This window comes from Acipenser ruthenus, chromosome 8, assembly GCF_902713425.1.
Source record: "Acipenser ruthenus chromosome 8, fAciRut3.2 maternal haplotype, whole genome shotgun sequence".
NCBI lineage: Eukaryota > Metazoa > Chordata > Actinopteri > Acipenseriformes > Acipenseridae > Acipenser > Acipenser ruthenus.
Genome location: NC_081196.1, coordinates 52869033 through 52879276, shown reverse-complemented (window position 1 = coordinate 52879276; position 10244 = coordinate 52869033). Strand labels below are relative to the sequence as shown.

General features: G+C 38.4%; 1 protein-coding gene across 1 annotated transcript; it reads right to left on the bottom strand.

Moving 5' to 3' along the window:
* Window positions 1-1501: 1501 nt before the first annotated feature.
* Window positions 1502-8458, bottom strand: LOC117406869 (polycomb protein eed). The gene is made up of 12 exons (XM_034011233.3): window positions 8259-8458; window positions 7192-7344; window positions 6835-6927; window positions 6508-6573; window positions 6106-6231; window positions 5716-5797; window positions 5490-5581; window positions 4868-5001; window positions 3480-3585; window positions 2943-3101; window positions 2472-2545; window positions 1502-1841 (listed from the first exon to the last, which is right to left on the bottom strand). Exons 1-12 carry the CDS (start codon window positions 8358-8360, stop codon window positions 1715-1717), a joined length of 1314 nt encoding a protein of 437 aa, XP_033867124.1. The 5' UTR covers window positions 8361-8458; the 3' UTR covers window positions 1502-1714.
* Window positions 8459-10244: the final 1786 nt, after the last annotated feature.

Genomic DNA, 10244 nt, shown 5'->3' with positions numbered 1-10244 from the left:
TATTTTAATAAATTGCTGTATATGCTAAACTGCGTGTCAAGTCTCCATGGCGTATATCGCTCACATATCCACGCACTTGCTCGCTTACAGTAAGAGTAAAGTACATACTACATTAACAGTATAGGGATCAGGCTGCGAGACTACCTCAAAGATGCTCAATAAAACCCTTATAGACTATGGAAAAAGTAAGCCACTGTGATCTTCATTCACATTATGTAGAATTTGGAATAAGAGTATGTGCTGTTTAAATTCAGTCAATACGTTTCCAATATTTGTTCAGCCAATCGGGTCAAGACTTTTAAAATGTGACGAATTCACAGATATAAAATATTAATTTTATAACTTTTTTTCTCAAGATAAACCCTTCACTATCCCGACTATATCCAACCAAAACAATTATAAAACGCAAATTCCAAGGATGACCTGTGCACGGCCAGAATGTGGTATGCGTACCAAAACGTGACCCGTTTAACACCAGGAAAAGGTACGCGGTCGCTACTGTGATTACTGCGCACATCACTACGAACAAGACACACTAGTTCACCTACAACATCGAATACGTTTACAATTTTAGATGACCCCATTTGTTGCTCATCAGTTAGTCACATACATTTGCTGAATTGTGAAATATATATTCAACTGCAGACTTGTCTGTCATGATATAAATTAAGATGTACAGAGTTGTATAACCCTTGAAAGCCCAAATGATGCAATGTCTCTCACCACGGCTCATACCTCTTATAACTAAAGTAGAATGAAAACCCAGCTTTAGCCCCCAGAGTAAGTATGCCAGCGAGTGTTAAAAATGATTTAAAAACTATTTTGTTAAAAATAATCAGACAGAACTAAATAAGCATACATAAATACATAAGCTGGGTTTAGTACATTAAACCAGATGGTTTTCACATAACACTGTCAAATTGAATCCACTGTACATAAAACATGTTATACAAGTAAGAAGCTGAGGGCACTGTCCTATCAGCTTTAACTCACAAGTTATTTATTTTATTTATTTTTTGCTATGATTAAAAGTTTGCTATTTCTGAAACTATACTGTGGATTTCTTTAATACCCAAGTTAAAACTGAGTGAATAGGGCCATATTACTCAGCTTCATATAAATAAATGAAACCGGTTAACTTTTTTGCAGTTTAAACATTTGTTTGGTCATCCTGCTTCAAACTGCCTCTATTTAACCCTAAATATCACAAAGCTTAGTTTACCACCATAGGAATTATTTGGTCTTAAAAGAGATAGAGATATACAGTATATTTTTGATTGCACGTCCTGTCAGCAAACAAAGTTACATTTAAATGAACACCAGAAGGTAGTGTGGTTGAAGGATATGTTAATATCCACAACTGGGTTAGTACCCGGCTGTAAAACATTTTCAAAAGCAGGTCCTTATTGTGGCGATGAGCTGCTTCAAGCTGCTATGGAAAGGGGGTGGGGGGGGGGGGGCTTTATTTTTTTTAGGTGCCATCAGTAAATACAAAGTTCAATCTTAAAAAAATAAAATTTTATTTCAAGCAACAGAGAACAAAAGCAAGAAACAGGACAAGGACAAAAAGGACAACAAAACGGTGACTTATCTGATGCTTTCTAAAACAGACAGCTAAAAAGGGGCCCAAGTTGTTAAAATACGTTGTCGGTAACCTATCAGAAGCGTGAACACAACTAGCAGCCTCTGCATCACACCAACGAGCAGCAGCCAATCACCGCAGCCGGTCCCAGCGCCAGATGGACGCGTCGTCACACACAGCAATCAGGATGCTGCTGTCACGGCTGAAGCTGGTCTGGCGGATGGCTGAGGTGCATTTCGGATAGGTCAAAGTGGTACACCTGTGAAAAAAAATTTCCGGCAGATGTAGGGTTTTTGGTTGTGAAAGACAGCAGTATAATTAACACCTTTGTATCCCTTACCTCCCATCATGGAGCCTAGACTAGAACTGGACATAAGGTATGATTTAAGATAGCTTTCTCACCAAGATTGTCAGTGTATTGCCATGGTCAGTGCATGAAAATGTAAGTGTCCAACACCAAGCATGTAGGATAGTAGCCCATTACAAAAGCCAGTGCAGTTTCACCAAAAACATTTCTTAAAACATTGCCATCACCGTGGACTGCATGCACAGTATGTGGAACAACTTCTTGTAACAAATGTCCATATGAAGTTTCATCAAAAGAGGCCAGAAATCATGTCACAATAACCTATATTCAGGTTGCTTTGATAAATTTTGCTAAATTAAGGTTTCTCAAGATACATTCATAAAATACAAGTGCTGGGGCTAAGTGGCACAGCAGGCGAAGTCAATAGCTTGTCATGACCTTTGAATGGCAATCTAAGGTCACATGTGAAACAAGGTTGCTCCCCACCTAGCCTTCATGGGACACTAGCCCGAATCACCACGACAGAATTCTGCAAAGTCAGTCTCTGCTTGAGAAGCTCAGTACTAAATGGAAGCTCCTTACTTTGCTTTATGAGGGTCCTCCACCTCCAAGTCCCAAACATACAGCTTCCCAGCTTGATTGCCCAAGGCCAGCATCTGCCAGTAAAAGCAAGAAACATACCATCAGTCCAGTACTTGTACATGTTATACATAATGCAAATCACCAATCTATACAACTATTACATTGAAAAGCATTTAGAATTTATTAAAGACAGGTCTAGCATAGGAATAAGTCTGGTCATTATAGCTTTACAATAGAAAATGCTAAGTCCGGCACTGCAGGAATGGAAATAAATTCCTATTGCATAGCAGTTTCACCCATTTTTCTATGAGCTTGATTAGCCACCGTGTATAGGTAACAAGCTCAGGTGTTTTATTAAACTCATAGCAAAAGCAGGAATGGATCAAACAGCTATGCAATGGGAGTCTTCTTTCCATTCCAGCACTGTGAGGTATTCTCACATTTAATGTCTGAAAGCTCAGGATTCTTTACCTTCTGCCAGAAGTCCATGGAGAAGCGCATGTACCAGATATCACACTGACTGTAGTCAAACCTGCCCAGGATTGTCACGTTAGACTCGTTGGGTTTGATCCGATCGATGTCGTCTTCCATCTTCCCTGGTTTCCAGCACACTATGGCGTTTTCACAAGACTGTGGAGAGGCACAGGATATGATAAACACTGCAAAACCTCTTTACAGCACCACAACAGTGTTAACTGTTAAGATGAGATTGTTCAGTATCTCCGAGCACATTATGTGTCATTCTTTTATTGGATATCCCAGGAAACTAAGCCAAGGATAACGTAGGTCTGTAGTACAACACTGTCATTTTTCTCTCTGCATGTCAACAAAACTATTTCAGGCATGTACTGCTTTTCTTACTGGTATAGTGAGTGAACATTGTTTCACATAAATATGTAAGGTGTCCTTTTAAAAGCACTGCAATTCTAAGTCTTAATTCAAAAAACATATTTTCCATTAATGATTGACATTTGAATAAGATTTTGTAATCATACAAAAAACCTGTACCTTAGAAAGTATTAAATCTCCCAGCCACCGTACACAGTCAACATAGTTTCTGTGGATATCTCTTGTAGAGAAATCGGGAAAATGGATCTTCTGGGAAACAAATGGCCTGTTCAAAGAGACAAATTCATTGTTATTTGACGAGACAGGTCAGGAGGTAAATATGAGAGGTGCCCCATATATCCCAGAAAAGTAAAGACTTTCACAATTCTTATTTTACTTTTAAAATGGTTAATCCAACCAGTAACTGTCAAAAAAAAAAAAAAAAAACGGTCTCAAGCTAAGGTATAATCATTTCAGCATTAAAAACACCACTTTAGATATCTGACAAACTGATTTGGAACTGTCTTAATTCTCAACATAAAATCTGAAAAACTTTAATAAGCTGTTTTGTCTGTAACCGCCACAAAGGGTCTGCAGTTCCACACACGACCATAGACATAGATTGTGTGTACATTAAGGGTGGGAATTTCGAGTAATTCCGAGTACTCAAACCTAATGCCAGACAATATTATTCTACATATGAACCACAAAAATTACCACTTTAACACTAGAACCGCCGTGGTTATACCTAAAACCGCAGCTGGCAATTATGAGGGTACATTTTGAACAACATCAATATTAAAAGCAAAGACAACTCAAAAGCTTTATTCAAGCACATCATATCAAACAACTGCACAGCCGAAACGCCGTATTTAAATGAACAATTAAACATAAAAGGGTTTATTTAACTTACACACACAGTCCCCTCACACACAGAGAAGAGAGCGGACCACTACTCTCACGGTGGGGGGCACAACAAGGGCGTCTAGATGACACGGTCTGCGCCCAACAGCGGCTCACACACACTACCGAAACTAGTGGTATGGTCCCACCCCAGAACAATACAGATAACGTGAATGCACAGGCCCAGATGAAAAAAAAAAAAAAAGTCTGCCAACCTGAACTAACTGGTTCTCTACAACATATTGAACTTACATTCATGAAGAGATATTATTTACATGTTTTCAAGTACTCGAGTAATAAATGAGTGCTTGAGTAATTATAATTATTTTGAGTACTCTAACCTACCCCTAGTGTACATGTAGTCTATAGGGTTAAAGTCTAGGTTCCTAGACTTTCACCATACAAACTATACTGTATTTAAATACTGACCTTACATTGTAACCCTGTACCACCTGTAAATCGCCTTGGATAAAGGTGTCTGCCAAATAAATAAGGGCAAAGCACACACACAGCCAGCACCAACAGTCAAGACCAAAACTACTGGTCCACTGAGAGAGTCCTATAAGGCATACGCTATAAATCTACCCTGAACCACAGTGTTGTACGAGACAGACCTGTTGCTCACCTATACTGAAATTTTTCCCACAAACCATGATTGGGATTACCTGTTGGTTTTACTGGGGTTATATTCGTATGAACCCTTAATGGCTTTTTGCATCCTCTCAGAGTTGATTCTCCACAGTTTGAGGGAGTGGTCCATGCCACAAGACATGATCTTCTCGCCGAGGAGATCAAAGTCCTACAGAGAAGAGACTTGTTCACAATCACATACTTTCTAAGCAGAGTAGTTTATATTGCACACACTCATGGAATATGTTGGGATTCATGTTTTAAACAATATAGATATATAACACACGCATACAAGCTGAAGGCTGTTCAATCCTAGCAACTCAATGTAGATGTACATAGCCAGTTTAGGCCATGTTAAAAAAGCAATCTCTGACCCTTCAATTTGTATTGTAAGAAGTTTTAAAATAGTAGAGTCATTAAGTGTTACAGGCAAACGCTTTTAATGTTCTACCTTTTAAGGTACCAGCCGATAGCTGCTCACAATTTTGGAAATAACTAAATTTTATCTGTAGCATAAACACAATAATGTTACAAAACAATAAGGATGTAATTTATTTAAACTTGGAAGCAACTCTGTCTACATGCATGGTATACACTTAGATGTAGCTAAATTCCTATGAGAATTATAGAAACGGGCAGAGAAGGGCTGTTACTTACTGCACTGAGGACCTCATCTCGATGCCCCTCCACACCTCCAAATATTGCAACTAAAGTGTCAGTCTGAATATTCCACAGCCTCACGGCATGATCTGTGGGTAGAACAAAGTCATTGGGGTCAGACCTGATGCAACTCTTTAAAGATCCTCCCTCCTTGTACCTTTTTAAAAACCTATATTCAATTTCAGTTTGTACTGCCAACAGAAGACACAAAAATATATTTTACCTTTGCTTACAGACAGCAGGAGGTTTGGATCTCGAGGGTGAAATTTCAGCTCGTTGATTGCATTTCCGTGTCCTACATAATGCTGTAAAAATGTTACAGAGTGTTAAACATGCCCATTTCAATTACTCTAATCTTGTAATTATATACCGATTTCAGATTTTTAAAAAAAAGTACAGTAACACAAAAATGATTTATTAAAAATAACCAATCAAGGAGTAATATAAAAACCATTTGTATTCTTCCAACATTAACACTGGACTGGTTCTGCAGCGTGCGATATCACTAAGGTCTGCTATATGATGTTACACTGCTTCAATAGGGTGCACCACATTAGAAACACCAATACTACTTCATTTCAAAAAGCAGTAGAGCACACTCAGAATTGCACACCTTAATGCACTGCATGGAGATGTGGTTAATGATGCGGATGATGCCCCGAGATCCTGCCACAGCCAGCAGGGGGTGGCTGGTGCTGCTGTCAAAGGTCCAGGCGCAGGTGTAGAAATTCTCATCTGTCTGTACAGCACCCCCACGTCAAGAAGGAATATTCATCAGCCAACACTCATGAGTCAGCACCACATACCGGCAACAGTAGGAGTTCGTGATTAATGGAAGCTTAGAGGTGATGCTCTTTCTTTTTTCTGCTATAACACTACAAGTTTATTCCTGCGTTACACTTACCTGACTCTGCAATTCTCTTACAAAACAGCTTGAGAAAACAAAGCTCAGATGTATGTTTCATGATTTAATTATTGGTTGTGCTAGCTCCTGTACACACGACACAAAGGATACATCAGCATCCACATACGACTGCAGTAAGCGGATCTCACCCTGGGAATGGCACTCGTACAATGTAACCTGGAACACAAACAAACAACCCTTATCTATTGCCATCAGCCGCTGTTTTTAAACCACGTCCTGAAAGTAAGTGGTACCAATCACAGCCTTGTCGGTACTGTGAAAGCCTTTACTGCGCCCCATTCTCAAATAACTGCTTTTCATTTTATAAAAAAAAACATTTAAAAAGAAGATTTAAGGTAGCATTTTATTATGTGAAGGAAGCCTCATAAAAGTCCATAGTTTCGTTTTAGAAAAACACTGGCTCCACAGGCAACCTACCCTATTACTTCCCACCGTGGCAAACACCAGTGGGTCCCCTTCCTTACTGTGCCAGTTGAACTGCACACCAAACAGAGGCTGCCCATGGTCCTCCTGTAAGCAAACAAAATACACTCAACACAAAACACCAACACGCATATTATTATGCATGCCAGCTTTTTTTCCCCCCCCATTAGGTTGTCTTGGTCCAAATACTTCACAAGATACAAACTGGCAATTATGATTCAATTTATTGTACTAAAAAGCAAAGCTTTGCCTAGCAGCCATTATAGAGCTGTGTTTTGAAGCCAATAGTTATTTCTACCTGGTACATAGCATATTACATTTGTCACCTTTAAATTGTCTAGCAAAACTTACTTTGAGGCTGTTGACGCACTTGAAGGTGTATTTACATTTCTTTGACTTCCACTTGCCCTTTCCCCAGCTCTTCCTTCCAGGGGCGTTGGGGGTGTTGGTAGGGGTGTCTGGGCGCTCAGTGTTGGTCCCGCTCTCTATACTGACCGCATCATCCTGAGTGCAGAGAGATGCATTCAGGACTCTCAATAATAATGCATCCGGTTAGAATTCCATTACCCGTTTAAAATAAAAAAAAAACTGTTAAGAAAATTCTTAAATTACTTTATTCTGTCAATCAATGACAGTTAATTTAGTTTAGACTCACAAATAAATGCTTGATTTACTTAAATAAGTCCACCTCTAGGTTCTGCACATTTTATAATCTCTGAATATATTATTTAAGAATGTTACTGGTATAACAAAAACACCATGCAAATGAGGAATTTGAAGGGATGTAAACAAGCTAGATTTTCTTTTGTTTTGTCCTGTACAGTGATTTGATATACTTTTTGTATGAAAGGCGCTATATAAAAAGTATTGATTGATTATAAAAACATGGGCTACTTGTCAATCCCGAACAATGAAACCATCACCACTTTACTTTAAGACTCAAACGTGATCAATATAATTAATAATTACTAAGGCTTCTGACTATTAACAGTAATACAAAACATTAATTAACACTTTACATTGCAAACTTTTGTTCAATTTTCTATTCCACTGTACAGACATTATACGTTGGGTAAGGCACAATCCCTTTTTTTTACAGAAGACACAATTTACTTTCTTTTGATAGTTTTTTTTTTGTACAAAAGTGTGATATCACAACATAACTTTCTGGAAGTACATAAATTACTAAAAAAATAAAAAATAAATAAAAAAAAACAGTAAAAGTTCGGTGCCGGTACCGGTCCAGATCACAACTCACGCGCTACCGTGGCAACAGCAAGGCCTCTGTCTCCCACCTTCTCTCTCAACTTTCTTTGGGGAGCTGAAATGTAATTATGCCAGTACTGCCAGGCTTCCCACACCACCGCTTCACCACCCCAATAAACCATCCTGACACACACCACGAACCCCAGCCTTACATTTTCGTCCCCTGAAAGATCGGGGTTACTGTTCTCGTCGCTGCTAAGTTTCTGCTTTTTCGCCGGCATCTCGTTTCCCGCCGCGGCTCGGCTCTCAGACATCTTCCCTCATCTTCCTCCTCCTCCAATTTCCCATCGTGGCCACATTGTCGCAAATCATGTGTTTTAGAATGTACCTGCAGGTGCCGCAAAACAATGCCACACACCCGTAAAGCAAAATGAATGGTCGCAAATTAAACAAATTCAACACGATAACCGTATATAACGCGTTAATAGCCTCATTCACTACACAAATCAATTTTATACATTTTTTTTATACAATCCATATTTTTATATTATTAATCCATATCAACAATAGACCAATTCATTTTTATTATTTGTCAAAAAGATAAACATACAATTTAATGAAAATATCAACTGTTTTGCCGCTAATGCTTTCTAAACTACATCATTTATTTATCCTTGATTTAGTTCGTTTTCATATGTGTTGTCAGTACATAAAAATAGATTCATATTAAGCTGTTTAATGTAGAAAAAAGACGTAATCAAAATTTGAACCCTGCGTCAAAGCAGTTTATGGACAGTCATTTTCTTACTTCTTACACAGACACCTTGTGATTGCTAGTAATTATGGATTGTATAGTAAACCCACAAACCTAAACAGGTTCGATTGTCAGGATGACAGTTATAGCAGACATCAGGCAATTTGGTCTGGATGGCATGGAAATGACCAAGATTTTTTTTAACCTAAAATATAAAAAACTGTCTTTATGGCTGCCACCATACCCTAGCATAAAATCACCACTAGATGGCAGTAAATGTTAATGAAAACTTGCAGAGTTGTGGAGGGTTGGCTCCTAGCTAGACTTTTTTCACAAAAAGTTTACTTTTTATTTAAAAAAAAAAAAAAAAGAAAATACAATGCAGATTTAAAATGTACATGTAAAACCACATATTCAATTTTGTGTAATAATCGTTGTTTTGCTACAAATTTTTATATATATATATATATATATATATATATATATATATATATATATATATATATATATATACAGTGCCTTGCAAAAGTATTCAGACCCCTGACCAATTCTCTCATATTACTGAATTACAAATGGTACATTGAAATTTTGTTCTGTTTGATATTTTATTTTAAAACACTGAAACTCAAAATCAATTATTGTAAGGTGACATTGGTTTTATGTTGGGAAATATTTTTAAGAAAAATAAAAAACTGAAATATCTTGCTTGCATAAGTATTCAACCCCCACACATTAATATTTGGTAGAGCCACCTTTCGATGCAGTAACAGCTTTAAGTCTTTTGGGGTAAGTATGTACCAGCTTTGCACACAGTGTCGGAGTGATTTTGGCCCATTCTTCTTGGCAGATTTGCTCCAGGTTGTTCAGGTTGGTTGGACGACGCTTGTGGACCGCAATTTTCAAATAGTGCCACAGATCCTCAATGGGATTGAGATCAGGACTTTGACTGGGCCACTGTAGGACATTCATCTTTTTGTTCTTGAGCCACTCCAATGTTGCTTTGGCCTTGTGCTTGGGATCATTGTCCTGCTGAAAGGTGAATTTCCTCCCAAGCTTCAGTTTTTTAGCGGACTGAAGCAGGTTCTCTTGCAGTATTTCCCTGTATTTTGCTCCATCTATTCTTCCTTCAATTTTAACAAGATGCCCAGTCCCTGCTGATGAGCATCCCCACAGCATGATGCTGCCACCACCATACTTCACTGTAGGGATGGTGTGTCTTGAGGCATGGGCAGTGTTAGGTTTGCGCCACACATAGCGCTTTGAGTTTTGGCCAAAAAGCTCTATCTTGGTCTTATCTGACCACAAAACCTTTTCCCACATCGCAGCTGGGTCACTCTCATGCTTTCTGGCAAACTCCAGACGTGCTTTCAGATGGTACTTTTTGAGTAATGGCTTCTTTCTTGCCACCCTCCCATACAGGCCAGTGTTATGCAGAGCTCTTGAT

Excerpts from the sequence above, each read along its gene's own strand:
- LOC117406869 (XM_034011233.3), bottom strand. The coding sequence starts at position 8,360 with ATGTCTGAGAGCCGAGCCGCGGCGGGAAACGAGATGCCGGCGAAAAAG. Across the intron at positions 6,232-6,507 it reads AGTCGTATGTGGATGCTGAT|ACAGATGAGAATTTCTACAC; the intron begins GTATCCTTTGTG and ends GGTGCTGTACAG. Across the intron at positions 1,842-2,471 it reads GAGGACCCTCATAAAGCAAA|GTGTACCACTTTGACCTATC; the intron begins GTAAGGAGCTTC and ends TTTTTTTCACAG.